The 22,525-nt window shown below is 51.6% G+C and overlaps 1 protein-coding gene across 1 annotated transcript; it reads right to left on the reverse strand.

Annotated features, from left to right (window-relative positions):
* Positions 1-4,097: 4,097 nt before the first annotated feature.
* Positions 4,098-9,750, reverse strand: LOC136639177 (major histocompatibility complex class I-related gene protein-like). Its single transcript, XM_066613183.1, has 7 exons — positions 9,688-9,750; positions 9,087-9,297; positions 8,216-8,491; positions 7,722-7,997; positions 4,915-5,199; positions 4,288-4,368; positions 4,098-4,162 (listed from the first exon to the last, which is right to left on the reverse strand). Exons 1-7 carry the CDS (start codon positions 9,748-9,750, stop codon positions 4,098-4,100), a joined length of 1,257 nt encoding a protein of 418 aa, XP_066469280.1.
* Positions 9,751-22,525: the final 12,775 nt, after the last annotated feature.

The raw sequence follows: 22,525 nt of genomic DNA on the forward strand, positions 1-22,525 counted from the left end.
AAGAAACAGAATCATGGGGAAGCAGAATACACTCGAATACACGCATTGTAAGCCCTGTTCTGTGTCCCAGTTTTGGGGGTGTGTGATGCTGAGACCTGAAACTCCCTGGGTGTCCGTGGGCCAGTCATTGTCTCTCAGCATAGCCTACCTCACAGGGTGGTTGTGAGGATTAAATGAGAGGCAAAAGATTGTGTCCACTGCACTAAGCTCCTTGGAAGAAGGTTAGGTGATTAAGGGCGCAATCCTAATCAACTTTCCAGCACTGGCAGAGCTGTGCCAGTGGGGCGTGTGCTGCATCCTGGAGTTGGGGGGCAGTCACGGAGACCCCCTCGAGGTAAGGGAATGTTTGTTCTCTTTCCTCAGAGTTGCACTGACCTTACCTGGTGCTGTAAAGTTGGTTAGGATTGTGCCCTAAATGTCATCATCACGTACAGAACAATGAGCAGCTTCACTCACCCTATTTTCTCCCTCTGCAGCCATCAACCGGGGGTCCGAGAGCTCTGCCAGAGGTAAGTGGGGGGTGCATAGCTTCAAGCATGGACAGGCATGACATAAAAAATCATGCAGGGGAAGGATAGAGTGGATAGAGAGATGCTCTTTTCCCTCTCACATAACACCAGAACCAGGGGACATTCACAAAAGTTGAGTGTTGGGAGAGTTAGGACAGACAAAAGAAAGTATTTATTTGCTCAGCATGTAATTAGTCAGTGGAACTCTTTGCCACAAGAAGTAGTTATGGCATCTTGCCTGGATGCCTTTAAGAGGGGATTGGACAAATTTCTGGAGAAGCTCGTTATGGGTTACAAGTCATAGAGGTCTGTGCAAGCTCTTGGTTTTAGAGGCAGGCTGCCTGCCAGATGCAGGGGAGGGCACCAGGACGCAGGTTGTGCCTGTTGTCTTGTGTGCTCCCTGGGCATTTGGTGGGCCACTGTGAGATACAGGAAGCTGGACTAGATGGGCCTATGGCCTGATCCAGTGGGGCTGTTCTTATGTTCTTAACTACAATTCCCAGGAGGCATTGCAGGTCTCTTGTTATCTGGTGTGCTCCCTGGGGCATTTGGTGGGCCACTGTGAGATACAGGAAGCTGGAATAGATGGGCCGTTGGCCTGATCCAGCAGGGCTCTTCTTATGCACCTCTCTGCAGAGCTCCATCCCCATGGGGTCTTTCTGCAGGGGGAGGCACACACACAAATTGTCCTGAGCAGCACAGGAATCTTAAGCACTTAATAGGGATCTTAAGCTCTTACGGGCACAAGCCTAACGAACTTACCAGCACTGAAGGAAATGCAGCTCTGAGGTCAGGGAACAAACATTCCCTTCCCTCGAGGAGGCCTCTGTGACTGTCCCCCAACTGCAGGATGCAGCACATGCCCATTGGAACAGCTGCGTCAGAGCTGGAAAGGTGGTTGGGCCTAAAAAAATTTTCTACATATACTCTGCAGAAGGATCCCTCCCACAGCCATTGTGACAAAATGGGCCTGGAAACTGGTCTAAAATATTCAAAACTCAGGAGGTTACCAGTACCCTGGCTTGGTTTGCTCAAAAAACTCCCCAGGACATTTTTGAAACCGAACTCCCAGCCTCCCTTTTCTCCAACGGGCAGGTCAGGCAAAGGCAACAGAAGGGGAAGAACATCATTTGGCTTCAGGAGGGAGAACAGAGCTTTGAGAGCAGCCCCCCCCCATCCAGCTGGACTGGACAGGTCTTTGGCCTGATCCAGCAGAGCTCTTCTTATGTCTTCATGTTCTCAGAAGGAGTTAAACAAAATGTGGGGCTGAGAAGCAGAACAGGCAGGCTGGAAGAAAATATGTAGACTGGGCCTGACAGTCACAAAGATAACTTGGCCAAAATGGCACCAGGAACTGGCGATGCCCAGTGGGGGAGACTGGATAGCAACTTTGAAGAAGAACACAAAAAACACATCATGGGCAAGTTTCTTTGTGCAAAGAAGAAGAGGGGTGATCTGGCCTCAGATTTATCATCAAAGGGCCAGCACGGGCTCCAGCAAGTCTCTAGGGGGCCAGAACTCAGTGGAGGCTGGGGGTTCCCTGTGGGCCGGATTGGGAGTCCTCGAGGGCTGCAAGTGGCCCCAGGGCCGGGGTTTGGACACCCCTGATTTAGAAGGTGCTCCAGGTGTTCACACACATGCTCTGGAAGCACATTCTTGTGGGTCCCCAAGCACGCCTGTCCAGGGATCCCGTGGTCTTGGTCACAGCGCACATTCCCACAAACACTCACCAGAAGACCACAAGGGGACAAGGATGCAACTCACAATCCACCAGTCAGGAACCAGGAATTTATTGAGAAAAATACAATACACAAGCAGTGATATCAAATATAAAACAAGCAGCACCGAATGATATATGGAAGAAGCAGAATGTGATTGCTGAATGTACAAAGAGAACTCCCAGGAATACCACGAGGTTCCTAGTGGAGAGAGCATGTCATGGCCCAGGGGCGTGTGTGTCTTGTTTGAGAATTACTTGGCTCCAGAAGAGAGGAAAAAATGGATGGCATCGATCCCCTCATGCATGCATACACACCGACTCCAGCTTCCATTTTGGCTCCCCCTCCAATCCATCCTCTCACATTCACTCCTTGCACCGCCTGTTTTTCATGAAGAGTTCTCTCTTTCTCAGAAGGAGAAGGGGCAGGGAGATAAAGGTTTACCATAGACATATATATGGGAATATCACACATAAGGATAGGAATTGTCATTTAACTGAAAGTAGCACCCCAATTATTTCTTCCTGGATGATGCGGTCTCTCTGGACTGGAAGTAACTCTGGGACATGCCCCAGTTGCGCAGTTTAGAGGTGCCACAAGCACACCTGACTGTTTTGGCACAAGGATGTTCCACTTCAAAGGACCCTGAGGGGAACTGATTCCAGGGAGTGGCTTTCAAGGACCCCAGATCACTGAGAGGGCTGGGCAATCCTCACCCCCTATGTCAGTGCCTTCCAGCACTGGCCTAGCGGTGCCAGTGGGACTTGTGCTGCATCCTGCAGTTGGGTGTCACTCACAGAGGCCTCCTCAAAATAAGGGAGTGTTTGTTCCCTTCCCTCAGGGTTGCATTGCCCTGATGTCAGTGCTGGACAGCACTGACATAAGGGGTTAGGATTGCGCCCTTAGTGTCTTTTGTATCTTTCCCAGCTCTGCAACGTCCTTCTTGAGCTGTGGGAACCACAACTATGGACGGTTTTTCAAATGCTTCAACAAAATGTGCTCCATATGAATGGCACTCAATATCAGACAGGCCAAAAGCCTTCTGCATCAGCTGCTTCTGTGAAAGGAATATCCGTTTTTATAAAAAAAAAAAAATCAGGATTGCAAAGCAGGAGGAGTCATGAGCAGTTCGTCAGGTAACTCTCCCTCAGCGCTTATATATAGTGACAGAATCAGAGAGTCACAAGGGACTTCCAGAGATCATCCAGTCCCACCCTCTGCAGGGAGGCAGGCACTCAAATGCCAAGCACTCCATGGCACCTGCTCAGCCAGGCTGTGGTTAACCATCACCAGGGGAGGACATCCCAGAAGGTTCCCTGCAACAGCACTAGGAAGTCTTTCATGGTGTCCATGCACGATCTGCTGGCTTCGGTTTTGCCCCTGCATTTTCTCCCTGGACTGATGCTGGAGGACGGCTGAGATCAGAATCCAGGGAAGCAGGGAGGGCGGGCAGAAGTTTCTAAGGACCTTTCCTTCCCCCTTCAAAAAAGAAAAAAGCCGCTCGTGATCAGTCAGACTTTGCCCCCCCCCCAATTGATTAAAAAATAAAAATACCCATTCCTTTCCAGCCATCCCCCTTTTTCCTCCTGCCTCCTTTGGTGGGGGGGGGGGGGATACTTCCTATGTTGGCTGCTATTATAAGACAAAAGGCACAATCCTAGTTAGGTCTACTCAGAAGTAAGTCCTATTGTGTTGAATGGCCCTCCCTTTCCAAAACCCTCCAGGTGTGCTGCTAACAAACTCAGGGCACAATCCTAACCAGGTCTACTCAGAATTAAGTCCTATTTTGTTCAATGGAGCTTACTCTCAGGTAAGTGTGGTTGGGATTGCAGCCTCAGAGTGCTGTTTGATCGTCTTTGGCAATGGGCTGTCAGGGAACCCGGGACACCAGCACGTCCTCAGCAGCCTGTATCTCCTCCATGTTTTCCTCACCAACTGCATTCATGGTCCAGAACACAGAAGGAGAAGACAGTTCCCAGTCTGAGGCGCTCAGGATCTGAAATCTGCTCCTGAATGATGCACACCTGTGGCCCAACAGAGGTATCCAGGGATTTACTTACTGACATAGAAGATGACTCCAGCCACACTCAGGACCCCCAGGACCCCCAGGATGACTCCCACAGCAATGAGCCAAACAGGCACTGAGGGGGAAATGGAAAGAACACACATTGACTCAGACTGAAGTGGGCTCTGCAAAGCCTCAGGCAGAGATCCGGAGACCCTTCGACTGGAGATGGGACCCTGAAGCTGGGACACGTGCAAACCACGGAGATTAGCCCCGCTCTGGGGTGGCCCTGATCTAGGGCAATTCCACACCCGTGGAGACCCACTTGAGCTCAGCATCTCAGGCCTTCAAGGGAGCCTGCAAAACCACTGAGAAAGGTCTCCACTGACCTCATACAAGGGTCTGATTTGGGGGCACTCTCATGTCACCCACTCAGAGCAATGAAAGCAGAAATTTCTGCCTCCTGCTCTCCAGGGTTCCTCTGCCCTCTGTTTCCAGCAGCCACAGCCTCCTTCCAGCCTTCAGCACAGGCGTGTAGCAGCAGCTCTGAGTCCCAAAATAAACATTGAGAGTTGCTGATGTGTTTCTCCTTCGAGTCCCACCTCCCAGAATCTGCCCCCCACTCTACCCCCATCCCACAAAGAGCTCCCTCCCCAGGCCCCCCTCCCCTGCAGCCTCTCACCAGACCCCTTCACGGTCACATCCAGAGGGTCCTGCAGCCCATCATGTTCCACATGGCACTGGTAGCGGCTCCTCTCCTTGGGATCAACCTCAATGCTCAGCCCGGTGTAGTAAGTTCCATCCGGGTTGGGGCTGACAACCCCATGGAACGCGTCCTCCTGCCTGACCTTCCCATCCTTCCTCCAGGTGACATTGATCTCCTTGGGGTAGAAGCCGTGGGCCCGGCAGAGGAGGGTCTCCAAGCCCTGCTGGCTGTCCTTACATGTCACCTTTACTATGGGGGGCTCTGTGGAAAAAGTGGCAATGCCAGTGTCAAGACTGGGGTCTTTGGCCGACTCACAGGATGGATGCTGGAGTTGCGCAGAAGGAAGGGACCTTCTGATCCACCCCCTGCCCCCAAAGCAGTCACCCCACAAGTGCAGCATCCTCAAGAGATGAAAACCTGCAGAGAAAGGGACTCCACGGCATCCCTCAGCACTTGGTACAAAAGCTCCAAAGCAAGAAGTAGCAGACCTGGGACTTCCCTGTGATCTCCTCCAGGGCTTTGGGGCAACTGTCCCTGGACCTCCACCACAGCTGAACAGAGGTGGGGTGTGTGCAACCTTTTCTGTGTCACAGACACCTTTCAAATGAAAGCACTGGCCCCCTCCCAGAAAAATGCAGACACTCACAAAATGCCTCTTGCAGCTCAAGGACCTTCTGAAGCCCATCCACAGACTGCAGGGCAAGAACCACTGCTCTGGACTCGAGGGCAAGAAGTGAGCATCGTCCCGAGCATCTGGGTAAGTCCAACAGGGACGGCTCCTGAAATGGCCACTATTCATTCTTCCAGCACTGCCCTCTCTGCTCCTTCCTGCAGTTCTTTTTCTTTTCCTGAAGCTGAACATTCGTCCCCGAGTGAAGAGGAAGAATTCCTGAGTCTCCTGCTTGCCTTGACTAGTTCCTTGAGGTCTAAGTGGTCACCCCAAATTCTCCACTGTAGTTTCCAAGAAGGGAGGAAACTTCAGGGTCAGTGACCAGCATCCAAAGGAAGGGGGTGTGGTCAGCGATTTCTGTACTTCCAACTGGGTGCCATTTTTAAAGAAGGAAAAATGGTTCCCTTACAGATGCACTCTGCACATGCTCCAAGGCACTCTCTCCTTATACTGATTTTTACGTGATCTTTCTTCTAAATGAGCTTCCTGTCAGAAGGGGAAACAGACACGGCACAGGGCGAAGGCATGTGAATTTTGATAAGGTGGAGGAGAATGAATCTTCCAGGGCAAAATATGTGTAGAGACAACTGCAGAAATACTCCCTCCTCCTCAACTCTCTGAAACCCCATTTCAAAAAAGGGGAGACACCTTTGGCTGCCAGTCTTGGGAGACGAAGTGACAGACAGGCGTGTGTGCGTGAACTATGCAGAGCGGGTGCAGCTTCCCAGAGGAAGGGAGGAGGGATTTTCTGTTGGGCATGGAGCACTGCCCCCTTCCTAACAACAACAAGAACAACAAATATTTCATCTAACAGCTTAAATATTGGCCTTCAGCGAGGGTGTCTGAAAGACTGTTTTCTTCCATACAGGCCTTTGGGGAAGGCACCCTCTTCTCTCATCCCCCCCACCCTCTGACTTCTCTATTTTAAGTACTGCTACTGCATTTCTTTTCTTCTGCTTCAGCAAAGTCCTCCTCATCTGCTTTTTCTTCTTCTCATAATGTGCAGGCATCCAAGAATGGCTTTCACCTTCTCCCCGATTTCCATTCAATGCTTTAGGAACAAAGCCCAGGTGAAATCAATTTGCCTGACCTTTTCTGGACTTTTCCCCCATCTTTCTTCTTTTCTATTCTGTGCGCAAGACTTATATTTGTACTCCATGCCATTAATTTCACCTTCAAACATGTAGACTTGATCCAAGGCCATGCGTTCAGACACACAGGGCACAATCCTCACCCCTTATGTCAGTGCTTTCCAGCACTGACATCAGGGCAATGCAGCTCTGAGGGAAGGGAACAAACACTCCCTTACTTTGAGGAGGCCTCCCTGAGTGACACCCAACTGCAGGATGCAGCACAGGTCGAATTGGAAAGCACTGACATAAGGGGTGAGGATTGCGCCCACAGTAAACTAGGAGAATGGGTGGAGCTGACTCTTGGGGCCTGGAATTCTGTGAACTGAACTGGGTGACCTGTTACTGGAGCCTTGTAGTTCTGTCTGAAGGTGTGAGTTTTACGTTCCAAGGTTTGAATTGTACTACTACATGTTGGTGCTTATGAAGATGATGTTCCCGCTACAGCTTGAATCCACTTTCACTGCACTTCTATTCCCTGCTTCTCAAACCTTTTAGGACAGGGACCCTCTTTTCAGAATGACAATCTGTTGGACCCACTGGAAGAGACATCATGGCCAGAAGTGTTTTCACCATGCAGTTTGTTTTGCCCCCTGTGCGCCCCCCTCTCTCCAGGCCTGCCCGTGCTTATGTGGGGGGTGTTGCAGCAGGAGCGCAGTCTGCAGCCAGGGCCTGAGTGGCTTGGGCAGCGCAAGGGCCCGTCAGGACTGCAGGGGGCGGTTTTGCCCCAGGAGGAAGGGGCGCTGGGGGAGAGGACTGAGCCGGTTCTGCGACGGGGCGGGAGGAGGCCCGTTCCGTTCGGAAAGCTTCCCCCTTTGGAAGGACGGCGGTGGGGCCTGGAAGAAGGGGGGGGGGGGACTGAGTGGGTCTCTGCCAGCCCCGGCTCCGGGGACCGCTTCACCGGGGACGCTGCCCTCCCTGAGCAGGGGGAGCCTCCGGCGCTGTGATGGGAGGCCTGGAGGAAGCGCCCCCTCCCCGCCCACCTTTCCTCTGCAGCGCCTCCGCCCCGAGGCGCAGGTACTTCTGCAGCCACTCGGGGCAGGTCTCCTCCAGGTAGCCCTTCCAGTACCGGGCGATGTCCGGCTTGGCGTCCCACTCCGCCTTGGTGGCCTGGGCTGCTGCGACGGCCGCCGTCCAGGTGAGCGTCTTCAGGTCGAAGGCGATGAAGTCGCGCCCGTCGTAGGCGTACTTGCGGAATCCTGTTCTCCGCCCGCCCTCGCTCAGCTCGCAGCCGGACAGGCTCTGCCAAGTGTGCAGTCCTGCAAGCGACCGGCGGGGGCGTCAGAGCGCAGGCAGGCAGGCAGGCAGGGCGAGCCCGGAACAGCGCGCGGCTCCAGCACTCCCGCGCCTCCCCCCGCCGGGCAGCTCGGCAGTCGGGGCGGCCCTGCCAGCCAGCCCGGGAGGAGCCTCTCCCTGAGCGGCGGGCGGCCCGACCAATCGGGAAGGGAGAACGCGGCTCCTGGGTCCTCCCGCTCACCTCCGCTCTGGTTGTAGCGCTCCATCAAGAGCTGCAACCTCGCTCTGAAGCCCGACTCCCAGCCCCGGTAGATCTGCGTCTGCCCCTCCCAATACTGGGGGTCTTCCTGGGTCACGTTCTCCATCCAGTGCGCCACAGGCCTCACCCTCTTCGTGTCGCTGTCGTAGTGCGTGATGAGCTGCCCGTCCACGGAGCCCACGGAAAAGAACCCGGGCAGCCCCGGGCCGGGCTCCGACACCGCCGCGTGGAAGTAGCGCAGCGAGTGCGACGCCGACCCTGGGGGCAGACGGGCGGGGGGCAGTCAGGGGCGCTCGCCGGCCTGCGGGCTCCGTCCCGGTCGCGGAGGGCGAGTGCGGGGGCAGGACGGGGCGCAGCCTCTGCGGGGGGGGGGGGGGCGCCGCACGTCCCTCGCACAGCCGCCAGGGCCCCGCTGTCCCGAGGAGGCTGCAACCGCCCTGGGGAGCCCTGCTGTCGAAGCCGGAGCGCCCCCCTCCCCACGCCCCCCGCATCTCCTTCAGCCTGCTGCTCCTCTCCGCGGAAGGCGCTGGGATTCTGCCCCCCCGCATGCACCCCCCCGCAGGAGGAAAAGCAGCCCTCTCGTCACAAGGAACACCAGCAAAGCGGGTCTGCCTGCGGGTACTGCGACCCCCGCCCCCTTCCCCACTCACAGGCGTGTCCACAGGCTGCACCGCTAAAAGCCCCACGTGGCACACCTCCCTCCAGCACCAGGGACAGGCACAGACCCCGCACGTGCACCTGCCTGGGGACGCGCCTGGAGCGCAGACCACCAGGACACCCCCCCCCCCCCACAGCCCCGGGTTCAAGTGCTGCTGGCCGCCCAAGCGGGAGTGGAGCCCCTGCAGGCACTCACCGGAGCAGGCGCCCAGCGCGAGGAGCAGCGCGGTCCAGCGAAGGAGACCCATCTCGGCTCTCGCACACGGACCTGGCACTGCCGTCTCGCAGCCGTCCACGTCCTGAGTGCGGAGCGGAGGAAAGCCGCCCAGCCCGAGGCCGGAGCAGGCGGGATTGGCGGGGGGGGGGGGAGGTTCGGCCAATGGGAAAAAGAGGCCCTGCCAGCCGCGCTGCAGCCGGGCAGAGAAGAACAGAAGAACAGAACAGCAGCCCCTCTGGATCAGCCCCACCTAGTCTAGCTTCCTGTGTCTCACAGCGGCCCACCAAATGCCCCAGGGAGCCCACCAGATAACAAGAGGCCTCATCCTGGTGCCCTCCCCTGCATCTGACAGAGCCCATTTCTGAAATCCCCCAGCTCACCTCCACCGCCCAGCTCAGCTGAACCCACCTTCTGTTGGAATTGGTGCAACTCCGTATGATCTCAAGGGGTGGCAGGAGACTGTCCTAAAAAGGGTTAAACCCAGGCGACCTCTTCCTGTCCACTTCTAATGACCTATGTGGGAGGGGCGTGACCCAGACCCTATATAACTCCTGAGCATGCTCTCCTCCCTCTCTCTTACCTCTTCCACACCACAACTGAGCAGACAAGATGGCATGCAGCAGGGATCTGCTGGTGCCGCCATCTTGACAACATGGCATGCAGAACAAGGCAGCTGTAGGGCCTTGTTGTCAAAGTTAGTGTACCTCTGCGTGGAGGGGCAGAAAGGAAAGATTGTGGAAGCAGGGATGGGGCTAATGGAGGGTTGCAGAGAGAGAGGGAGCAGGGATGGGGCTAATGGACCAGTTCAGACGGAAAGCTCTTCAACCTCTCCAGACTGAGAGCAAAGTCCAAAGTTCACCTGAAATGTCTGCGTGACTTCCTCTTTGCGAATGATGCAGCTGTCACTACCCACTCTGCCAAAGATCTCCAGCAGCTCATGGATCGTTTTAGCAAGGCCTGCCAAGAATTTGGACTGACAATCAGCCTTAAGAAAACATAGGTCATGGTTCAGGATGTGGACTCACCTCCCTGCATTACAATCTCTGGGCATGAACTGGAGGTTGTCCATGACTTTGTGTACCTTGGCTCAACGATCTCCGACACTCTTTCGATACGAGCTAAACAAACGCATCGGTAAAGCAGCTACCACGTTTTCCAGACTCACAAAGAGAGTCTGGTCCAACAAGAAGCTGATGGAACATACCAAGATCCAGGTCTACAGAGCTTGCGTCCTGAGTACACTTCTGTACTGCAGCGAGTCATGGACTCTTCACTCACAACAGGAGAGGAAACTGAATGCATTCCACATGCGCTGCCTCCGACGCATCCTCGGCATCACCTGGCAGAACAAAGTTCCAAACAACACAGTCCTGGAACGAGCTGGAATCCCTAGCATGTATGCACTGCTGAAACAGAGACGCCTGCATTGGCTCGGTCATGTCGTGAGAATGGATGATGGCCAGATCCCAAAGGATCTCCTCTATGGAGAACTCATGCAAGGAAAGCGCCCTACAGGTAGACCACAGCTGCGATACAAGGACATCTGGAAGAGGGATCTGAAGGCCTTAGGAGTGGACCTCAACAGGTGGGAAACCCTGGCCTCTGAGCGGCCCGCTTGGAGGCAGGCTGTGCAGCATGGCCTTTCCCAGTTTGAAGAGACACTTGGCCAACCGTCTGAGACAAAGAGGCAAAGAAGGAAGGCCCATAGCCAGGGAGACAGACCAGGGACAGACTGCACTTGCTCCCGGTGTGGAAGGGATTGTCACTCCCAAATTGGCCTTTTCAGCCACTCTAGACGCTGTTCCAGAACCACCATTCAGAGCGCGATACCAGAGTCTTTTGAAACTGAAGGTTGCCAACTAGCACTGTACCTCTGAACATATTCAGAAGCTGTAACCGTACTTCCTGAGGAACTGTGAGTAAATGAATCTGCTCTTGCAACTTCAACCAGCCAATGTTGTTTGTGTTTTTCCTGACTAGCAGTCATCCAGGTGTGGGAGGCTCCCTGGGGTTGATTCCCAGCAAAGGGGGGGTTCTGCTGGTGAAGCGACTCTGCTCCCCCCCCAACGGAGGAAACGATTGTAAGAGATTCCCCCAGCAGGTTATGGGCCCAGGGACCGTGCACTGAGAAACCCAGGGACCTTGCACTAAGGGACCCAGAGACCAGGTACCAGGAAACCTTGGTGGGTTGTGCATTGGGAAGCCCAGATACCTTGGAAGGATATTTTTGATTTTTGGGAACTCTCCCCACCCAATCTAGAAGGCTGAACTTGCTTGGAAAACAAACAATGGCAGAAGAAACAGAAGTAGGGGTCTTAGCCGGCCAACCAACGGTCAGGCTGAACCCCAAGAGCTTCCATAATTGGCATTGCAGAATTCTGGCAGAAATTCAGAAGCATGGAGCATTGTCCACACTAGAGACAGAGCGTCCAACTAGTGGAGAATCTGCAATTGCGGCATGGAACAGAGAAGATGGCAAAGCAAAATGCCTCATTCTCAGATCATTAACTGACCTCCAATTGCCCTATGTGTGGGAGGCTAAGACTGCAAAGGAGATGATGACAATACTGACTGATACCTATGCAAAGACAGGCGTGAAGGATCAGTTCAGATTGATCACTGAATTGTGTCACCTCAAGTTGGAAAGGAAAGAGGACTGTGATAAGTATTGCAGTAAACTGACTCAGCTTTTCAGTGACCTAGCGCCCACAAATTTGGTTTTTTCGGAAGACCAGAAGGTGGCATACCTTGTAGGATGTCTTGATGAATCAATTTTTGGGGGCTTTGCATCATCTGTGTTTGGAAGAGAGAGAAGGGAGTATAAAGTAATACTCCAAGAGCTGAGGTCATATTGTGCACCCTTCAGGCAAGAGGAACTTGCAAGTGGCTCAGGTTACAAAGCAGAGTAAAAGTCACACAAAAGACCCATCACCTGCTTTGTCTGCCATGAGGAAGGTCACATGGCAAAGTTTTGCATCTCAAAGGAAACAGGGAGGAGGGAGCATCACCTGAGCTCCGCCCAACAAAGGAAATAGCCACAAAGAGAGGCAAAAGAAAAGGGTTGGTAATCCCGCCCACAAACCTAAAAGAAGCAGCTCAAACCATGACAGCAGTTTCAATCACTGCCTCAGAGAAAAGGTGGAAAATAAGGAGTGGATTGTTGATTCAGGATGCTCATTTCATACCTGTTCCATCCAAAGTTTCTTTCAGGAAAATGGACACAGATGAAGAAGGTCAGATTACCATAGCTGAAGGTAAGAAGGTCCAGATCCAAGGAAAGGGGACAGTGGAATTGAAGTGTGTAGCAGATGGTTCAATTAACAACTTTACCATAAAAGATGTTAAGTACTTCCCAGAGATAAGTGGAAACATAATGAGTGTGTCAAAGTTGGTCAAAAGAGGATGCACAGTTGTTTTCACAGAAGGGGGCTGTGACATAAGATGGAAAAGTGATGACTTTAGCCTTTTGCTGGCTAAAGGTTTTGAAAGGAATGGAGTCTATGTCTTAGATTTGTGCAATGAGGAAGCACAACTAAGGAGTGCCAAGAAAAATTGCAACAAAGACTGTTTGGATTTATGGCACCGCAGGCTAGGACACAGGGACACAGCAGCAGTCCTGGACTTGCAGAACAAGGACCTGGCAAAAGGGATACAGGTGAAGCACGGTGAGAACCACCTGGACAGGTGTGTGTGCTGTATCAAAGGCAAAGCGGTCAGTCCATCCTTTCCAAAGAGGACTGGACAATGCAGCACCAGGGTTCTGGAAATCATACACAGTGACCTGGTAGGTCCAATGCCAAGTCATTCACTAGGGAACTATAAGTATGTACTAACGTTTGTTGATGATTTCTCGAGATATACTGTGATTTATCTGCTGAGAGAGAAAAGTGAAGTTCCTGAAATGGTCAGAAAAGTACCTAGCAATGGTGAAGAACAAGTTTGAAAGGAATCCTGGCGCGTTGCAGACTGACAACGGTGGTGAGTACACCTCACAGCACACAAAGTCAATTCTAGAAAGCCAAGGAATCAAACACAGATTATCTGTACCGTACGCTGCAGCATAAAATGGTGTTGCAGAACGGAAAAATCAAAGCCTTTTAGAAATGGCTAGATGCATGCTAACAGATGCAGATCTGCCTACAAATTTTTGGAGTGAGGTGATAATCACTGCCAACTATTTGCAGAAGAGACTACCTACAAAGGGTGTCGTAAGCGACAAAACCCCTTTTGAGCTGTGGCATGGCAGAGCACCAGACATGAGTCATCTTCGCGTGTTTGGATGCAAAGTATATGCTTTCGTTCCAAAGGAGAAGAGGTCCAAACTAGACCTGAGAGCGGAAGAAGGTATCTTCATGGGATATGCTCCTGGAATGAAGGGTTACAAAGTTATGGACATGCACACCGGAAAGGTGACCACCAGGCATGGTCTGTACTTTGCAGAAAATGAGAAAGCTGATAGAAGCAAGAGATTTATTAATGATCTATCTCAGACAGATGAGGAGCTCACGTATGTGCCAGTTTGTCACAGCAGCATACCAGGACCCTCATCACCAGAGTCTGAGGCGAGTGCAGCAGAAGAGGAGACCGACGCAGAAGAGGAGGCTGATGAAGGAGAAGAACTGCTGGAGCCAGAAGTTGCTGCAGGCGCAGACCAAGTACCAGCAGAACCCAGACGTTCATCTCAAGAGAACAAAGGCGTTCCACCTCCATGACTTGGGCTGACCTACCTCGCAGGGTCGTCATCACAATGTGAACCAGAGTCCTGGGAAGAGGTAGAAGCGATGCCCGCGCATTAATCAAGTAAGTGGAAAAAGAGATAAGTGCATTACACAAGAACAAAACATGGACACTTACTAAGCTACCGCCAAACAAAAAGGCGATAGGGTGCAAATGAGTCTTCAAGGCCAAGACAAATGCACAAGGACAGATAGAGCGCTACAAAGCAAGGCTCGTAGCCAAAGGCTTCTCCTAAAAGTATGGAGAAGATTTTGACGAGGAGGTTTTTGCTCCTGTAGTGAAGCACACTACCATAAGACTGCTTGTAAGCATAGTTGCTTCCAGAAAAATGTCTGTCCGACATTTAGATGTAAAGACTGCATTTCTCCATGGAGAAATTAAGGAGGAGCTGTACATGAAACAGCCACCTGGTTTCACAGACAGCAAGAAGGCACATTTGGTATGTAAGCTTCAGAAGGGGCTGTATGGCTTAAAGCAATCAGCCAAAGCTTGGAATGAAAAACTGCACCACATGTTGACACAACTACACTTCACACAAGGTGCAGCAGATCAGTGTCTGTACATAAGACAAAAAGATGGAAAATGGAAAATTGGTTTATGTGGATGACTTGCTGTGTTTCTATGAGAGAGGACAAGACTACAAAGAGTTAGTCAACCACTTAAACAAAGAAGTGGAAATCAAAGAACTGGGAAAGGTGACTCATTATTTGGGTATGCAGGTGGAGAGAGAAGGGGATGGAAGTTTTCTCCTCAGCCAGAGAACAAAGATTCTGGATTTGGTGGAGTCACTAGGGCTCAAAGATGCGCACCCAGTAGCTACACCAATGGAGACTAACTTTCTCAAACAAACAGATGAAAGTGAACCTCTCCCAAACAATACACAGTACAGAGAAGCAGTAGGCAAGTTGCTTTATCTTTCAAACACAACTAGGCCTGACATTGCAACTGCTACTGGAATTCTGTGTAGGAAAAATAATTCTCCCACAAAATGGGACTGGCTTGGAGTTAAGAGGGTTGCAAGGTACCTGAAAGGCACCCAAAACTTCAAATTGAAGTTGCCAGCCAGTGAAAGACCCAGATTAGTAGTCTACAGTGACTCAGATTGGTGAGAAGACAGAACTGACCGGAAATCGACCAGTGGACATTTGGCTCTGTATGGAGGTGGAGCAGTCAGTTGGGCAAGCAGAAAACAAACCTCTGTTGCTCTTTCCTCTACAGAAGCAGAGTATGTGTCTGCATCAGAGACATGCAGAGAGGTAATGTGGCTTTGTAAACTGCTGGATGATTTGGGTATAGAAGAACCAAGGCCAATCCAGATGTTTGAGGACAACCAGAATTGTATCAGGTTGGCACATTCAGAAAGCCACAATGCACGCACCAAACACATTGACATCAGAAGCCACTTTGTGCGAGACATGATAAAGAAAGGACTTGTCAGGATGGACTACTGTCCAACCCAAGAAATGACAGAAGATATCCTGACCAAGCCGCTGACAAAAGAAAAGTTCCAGAGTCTACGAGAAAGTATGAATTTGCTGGACTTGAGCATCCGGAGTTGAGAAGGGGTGTTGGAATTGGTGCAACTCCGTATGCTCTCAAGGGGTGGCAGGAGACTGTCCTAAAAAGGGTTAAACCCAGGCGACCTCTACCTGTCCACTTCTAATGACCTATGTGGGAGGGGCGTGACCCAGACCCTATATAACTCCTGAGCACGCTCTCCTCCCTCTCTCTTCCCTCTTCCTCACCACAACTGAGCAGACAAGATGGCATGCAGCAGGGATCTGCTGGCGCCGCCATCTTGAACACATGGCATGCAGAACAAGGCAGCTGTAGGGCCTTGTTGTCAAAGTTAGTGTACCTCTGAACATATTCAGATGCTGTAACATGCAGACACTTCATATCTTGTACCCTGTAATGGATTTTTCCTCCAGAAACTTGTCCAATCCCCTTTTAAAGGTGTCTAGGCCAGTCGCCATCACCACATCCTGTGGCAAGGAGTTCCTCAGACTAACCACACGCTGAGTAAAGAAATATTTTCTTTTGTCTGTTCTAACTCTCCCAACACTCAATTTTAGCAGTTGAGTGAACAGCAGTTCTCCGCAAGGCCCTCTCTTTGGAAGTCAGGAGCGCTCCCTTCCGTCTGCATTCCAGCAATTGACTAAAACGGGGCTTTTCAGCTTTTAATATCCAAATTTGATTGTGGTTTGTGATGCAGTTTCAAGATTGTGCTGTCTATTTGGGGCAAATGATTTGTTTAGTCCTTATGACTCAATTTATTCTTGGGCTTGTTTCTGCCCAGTCCTGCCCTCATGCGGTGCCCACAGTGGACAGCAAAAGTGTGGCCATTGGAGTTTTCCACTTCCACCGCACTGTCCCAATCCCCAATCTGGACTCTTGCCTGGGCTTTGGGGCTGGGCATAGATTGGGCTCTTCAGCAGGAGCCCTCTGCCTGCATGGTTGGTGCTCTTCCTGGCTCACAGATCGGCAACTCCAGATTGCCCCTGGTATGTGACGTGCAGGACTCTGCCAGCCTCTCCAAGCTCCGTCTCCCCAAGCGGAGGGAGGGAGAGTCACTTCAATAGGGTGACAAAGAAGGGTCATCTCTGCGTTGGGACCCACAGAAATACTCCAAAGCACTTAGCATATACGTCGGACCCAAAGTGTCAGAGGCCGTAGAAGCTGCACTGGGTGGTGTCACTTAGTGGGTTGGAAGGTGTTTAACTTGCCCACCTCCGAAGGAGCGAACTGTCTGCAAGGGGGAGACAGTTGCTTTCCTCCACTTTAACCATCCTTTGCCGGACACCTCAGTGCCGCCTTCTCCAAAGCTCCTGAAAGTCACAGGGGATTGGACAAGTTTCTGGAGGAAAAATCCATCACAGGTTACAAGCCATGATGTGTATGTTCCACGTCCTGATTTTAGAAACGGGCTATGTCAGAAGGCCAGATGCAGTGGAGGGCACCAGAATGAGGTCGCTTGTTATCTGGTGTGCTCCCTGGGGCATTTGGTGGGACTGTGAGATACAGGAAGCTGGACTAGGTGGGGCTGATCCAGAGGGGCTGCTGTTCTGCTCTTCTGTTCTTATCTGCCCGGCTGCAGCGTGGCTGGCAGGGCCTCTTTTTTTCCATTGGCCGAACCTCCCCCGCAGCCAATCGATGGCAGTGCCAGGTCCGTGCTCGAGATGTGTCTCCTTTGCTGGACCGCGCTGCTCCTCCTGCTGGGCGCCTGCTCCGGTGAGTGCCTGCAGGGGCTCCATTCGCTTTGGCGGCGAGCAGCACTTGAACCCAAGCAGGTGGTCTGTGCTCCAGGCGCGCCCTGGTGTAGCGAGACAGGTCCGAGGTCTCTCCCTGGAACCCTGGTGATGGCGTCTGGCCTGGACGCCTTTAAAAGGGGATTAGACAAGTTTCTGGAGGAAAAATCCATTACGAGTTACAAGCCATGAGGTGTATGCGCAACCTCCTGATTTTAGAAATGGGTTATGCCAGAATGCCAGATGCAAGGGAGGGCACCAGGATGAGGTCTCTTGTTAACTGGTGTGCTCCCTGGGGCATTTGGTGGGCCGCTGTGAGATACAGGAAGCTGGACTAGATGGGCCTATGGTCTGATCCAGTGGGGCTGTTCTTATGTTCTTATATACTGCTTTTCAACAAAGGTTCACAAAGCGGTTTACAGAGAAAAATTCCTGTATCTCACAGCAGCCCACCAAATGCCCCAGGGAGCACACCAGAGTGTGCAGAGACCTCATCCTGGTGCCCTCCCTTGCATCTGGCATTCTGACATAACCCATTTCTAAAATCAGGAGGTTGCGCATACACATCATGGCTTGTACCCCATAATGGATTTTTCCAGCTCAACTCACCTCAGTTATGTTGCAATTGGTGCAACTCCGTATGCTCTCAAGGGGTGGCAGGAGACTGTTCTAAAAAGGGTTAAGCCATAGCCCAGTGTCCTTTGCAGTTTACCTGTCCACCTTGGATGACCTATGTGGGAGGGGCGTGATCCAGACCCTATATAACTCCTGAGCACGCCCTCCCCCCTCTCTCTTACCTCTTCCTCACCACAACTGAGGAGACAAGATGGCATGCAGCAGGGATCTGCTGGCGCTACCATCTTGACCACATGGCATGCAGGACAAGGCAGCTATAGGGCCTTGTTATCTTTACGTCAGAGTACCTCTGATTCCTAAATCAGATGCTGTAACCGTACCACTAAGGAACTGTGAGTAAATGAATCTGTTCTTGCAACTTCAACCAGCCAATGTTGCTTGTGTGTTTCTTGACTAGCAGTCAGCCGGGTGTGGGAGGCTCCCTGGGGTTGATTCCCAGCAAAGGGGGGTTCTGCTGCTGAAGCGACTCTGCTCCCCCCCTAATGGAGGAAATCTGGTTTAAGAGATTCCTCCAACAAGTTACCCCCAAAATGGGGATGGAGCTGTGATGATTATACACTAGAAACAAAAAACAGCACTCTGATGCTCCAATCCTAACCACGCTTACCTGAGAGTAAGCCCCATTGAACAAAAGAGGACTTACTTCTGAGTAGACCTGGTTAGGATTTTGCCCTGAGTTTGTTAGCAGCACACCTGGAGGGTTTTGGAAAGGGAGGCGGGAGAGAGAAGTGATGAATTTGTGGGGGAGGGGAAGACTTTGTTCTGTGTGTATCTGCTGATTGCAAACTGAGGTCACCCAGAGACTGTTTGGCTGCAATCCTAACCTCACTTTCCTGTGAATGTCCCATTGAGCACAATAGGACTAAGTTCTGAGTAGACCTAGATTGTGCCTTTTGTCTTATAATAGCAGCCAACATAGGAAGTCTCCCCCCCCCCCGAAGGCAGGAGGAAAAAGGGGGATGACTGGAAAGGAATGGGTATTTTTATTTTTTAATCAATTTTGGGGCACAAAATGTGACTGATCAAGAGTGACTTTTTTTCTTTTTTGAAGGGGGAAGGAAAGGTCCTTAGAAACTTCTGCCCGCCCTCCCTGCTTCCCTGGATTCTGATCTCAGCCGTCCTCCAGCGTCAGTCCAGGAAGAAGATGCAGGGGCAAAACTGAAGCCAGCAGACCGGGATTTGACACCATGAAAAACTTCGTAGTGCTGTTGCAGGGAACCTTCTGGGATGTCCTCTCCTGGTGATGGTTAACCACAGCCTGGCTGAGCACGTGCCCTGGAGTGCTTGGCATTTGAGTGCCTGCCTCCCTGCAGAGGGTGGGACTGGATGATCTCTGGAAGTCCCTTGGAAGACTTTCTTATTCTGTCTATATATATATAAGCACTGAGGGAGACTTACCTGAGCTCCTGACTCCTTCTGCTTTGCTATCCTGATTTTTTTTTTTTAAGGATATTCCTTTCACAGAAGCAGGTGATGCAGAAGGCTTTTGGCCTGTCTGATATTGGGTGCCATTCATATGGAGCACATTTTGTTGAAGCATTTGAAAAACCGTTCATAGTTGTGGTTTCCACAGCTCAAAAAGTAGGTTGCAGAGCTGGGAAAGGTACAAAAGACACTAAGGGCGCAATTTTAACCCCTTATGTCAGTGCTGTAAAGCACTGACATAAAGGCAATGCAGCCCTGAGGTAAGGGAACAAACATTCCCCTACTTTGAGGAGGCCTCTGTGAGTGACACCCAACTGCAGGATGCAGCACACGTCCCATTGGCACTGCTAGGCCAGTGCTGGAAAGCACTGACATAGGGGGTGAGGATTGTGCCCTAAATGGTCCCAGGGCTACGTAAACCCCAAATGGGCTGCTGGGTCCCCTGAACCAAGTGTTGGTGTCTCACAGCATCTCCTGGGAAGCCTGGTCTGTGTGAGCAGGAGAGCCCAGCCCTCTCAGTGATCTGGGGTCCTTGAAAGCCACTCCCTGGAATCAGTTCCCCTCATGGTCCTTTGAAGTGGAACATCCTTGTGCCAAAACAGCCAGGTGTGCTTGTGGCACCTCTAAACTGCACAACTGGGGCATGTTCCAGAGTTACTTCCAGTCCAGAGAGACTGCACCATCCAGTATTGAACAAGAGCTAGAAATAATTGGGGTGCTACTTTCAGTTAAATGACAATTCCTATCCTCCAGTGTGATTTATCGGATGATTTTGATCCTCCCACTTGGAGCAGGGATTTGGAAAGTTCAAACAAACCTCCCTCCCCCCAGTTGGTGATTTCTTTTGAAAGTGCCCCATAGTTGCTCCCGGGCCACAGACAGCTCATCATCCAATATTGAACAAGAGCTAGAAATAATTGGGGTGCTTCTTTCAGTTAAGTGACAACTCCTATCCTTATGTGTGATATTCCCATATATATGTCTATGCTAGACCTTGATCTCCCGCCCCTTCTCCTTCTGAGAGAGAGAGAACTCTTCAGGAAAATCAGGAGGTGCAAGGAGTGAATGTGAGACGATGGATTTGAGGGGGAGCCAAAATGGAAGCTGGTGTGTGTGCATGCATGAGGGGATCGATGCCATCCATTTTTCCCTTTCTTCTGGAGCCAAGTAATTCTCAAACAAGACACACACGCCCCTGGGCCATGACATGCTCTCTCCACCAGGAACCTCATGGTGTTCCTGGGAGAAGTTCTCTTTGTACATTCAGCAATCACCTTCTGCTTCTTCCATATATCATTCGGTGCTGCTTGTTTTATATTTTTATCACTGTTTGTGTGTTGTATATATTCCTTTTTCTCAATGAATTCCTGGTTCCTGACTGGTGGATTGTGAGTTGCATCCTTTTCCCCTTGTGGTCTTCTGGTGAGTGTTTGTGGGAATGTGCGCTGTGACCAAGGTTATAGGATCCCTGGACAGGCATGCTTGGTGGCCCACAAGAATGTACTTCCAGAGCATGTGTGTGAACACCTGGAGAACCTTCTAAATCAGGGGTGCCCAAACCCTGGCCCTGGGGCCACTTGCGGGCCTCGAGGACTCCCAATCCGGCCCACAGGGAACCCCCAGCCTCCAATGAGCTCTGGCCCTCCAGGGACTTGCTGGAGCCTGTGCAACTGCTCTCAGTGTGATGGCCAACTGTTCAACCTCTTGTGTGAACTGTGAGATGAGGGCTCTGTTGCGAGTAGCTTTTGCAGCAAGCAGCTGGCCGGCAGCGCAGTCTGCCTATCTCTCAAGGCCAGAGCGTAGACACAAAGACGATACACGGCAGATGTCCTCCACCAAACGTCCCTTTACTATGTACAATATATACAGCAAACAGTCCAGATAGCACACAATGCACGGATCACACTGACATAGCCTTCGGCACCAAATCCACCTCGCTTCTTCCATGATCCAGCTTGCCCTGGCTGGAGTATATACTTGCTTCAGCCAATCAGAGTGAGCTAGAAAGTGCTGATGGCACATGGGGTGACATACCTGGTGACAGTCACCTGGTATGCATCACCAGATGTTGCATCAGCTCTTCCCATGATGCTGTGCGAAGTCAGGCCAAGGCTTCAGGGCCTGATACTATCCAGCCTGCAAATTACCTGCAGGCCCGGCGATGATCCCTTGACAGGCTCCCTCCACTGCTTGTTGTTTCACGTCTGTGATGCAGCCAAGGAAAGGCCGACCTTGCTTTGTTCAAGGCCTTTTGTAAGGCCATGAGCTAATGCAAAACCTTCATTCATTCATGTAAGTTCCATCTCTAATGTATTCATTTATGTACATGTATTCAAATTTGAAATGTAAATTGATACTTTTTTTCCTGGCCGCCAACACAGTGTCAGAGAGATGATGTGGCCTTCTTGCCAAAAAGTTTGGACACCCCTGTTCTAAATGAAGAAGACCACAATGTTTGGTGCATGAGTTTAGAAAAAAGGTGACCTGACCTGATTGAGGCTTCTATAATTATGGTTGATGGGCAGAGGGTGCAGTGTGCTTCTCCCTCTCTGACAGTCAGGGGGTACCCAATGAAAAGACTGGGAGGAGATTCTGATGTGGCGGGGAGGGGCTTCTTCCTACAGTCTGTCATTAGTGGGCGGAACTCATTGCCACCACCAGTTTCAGTGGGATTAAAAAGCAGGTATAGTTCGAGATCTGCACCCTTGTCACACAATTTGCAATGTCTTTACTTTTTACTTTTTTTGTTTTTGTTTTTAAGAAAACAAAAATAAAAAAGAGGTGAAACCAAACTGCATTTAGCATGGAGTCAGTGGGGCTTACTCCCAGGAAAGTGTGGATAGGATTGGGCTGTAACAGGAGGCCTGCACTGTATCCAACACAAGACAGGGCCCCAAAGTGGCACAGCCAGAGGCAAGTGGAAACTCTTCCCCTTACCCCAGGCAAGCCCCTGCAGCCCCAATCCGTCTCTTTGGACTTGCACAATCTCATAAGTCCCAGGAGAGTGGGGTGGCTTGAAGCTGCTCTGTGCTGCTTGGGAAGGGGGGGGGGTTAGGATCCAGCATACCTGCGGGGTCTTAGCCCTCTCCAGCTCCCTTGCCCGCCCACACCTGGCACCACCCTCTGCCCACCCTCTGCCCACCCTGGAACGCCTCCTCCCCACCCTCTCCGAGCTGATGCAAGGCTCTCTGTTGAGGCTGGCGCCAAGGCTGGATTCAGTCTCTGAGCTGACGTGTGTCCCAGCCGACTCCAAAGTAGGCACAAACGTGCTTTATGGCGCGTTGGTGACCCTCCTGGGCCTGCACAAGGGACTTGCGCCAGCCCAAGGGCGCCTTAGGATTGCGTCCTTAGGAGTGTGTTTGTATTACTCTA

This window comes from Tiliqua scincoides, chromosome 2 (genome assembly GCF_035046505.1).
Source record: "Tiliqua scincoides isolate rTilSci1 chromosome 2, rTilSci1.hap2, whole genome shotgun sequence".
In the NCBI taxonomy this organism is placed as follows: Eukaryota; Metazoa; Chordata; class Lepidosauria; order Squamata; family Scincidae; genus Tiliqua; species Tiliqua scincoides.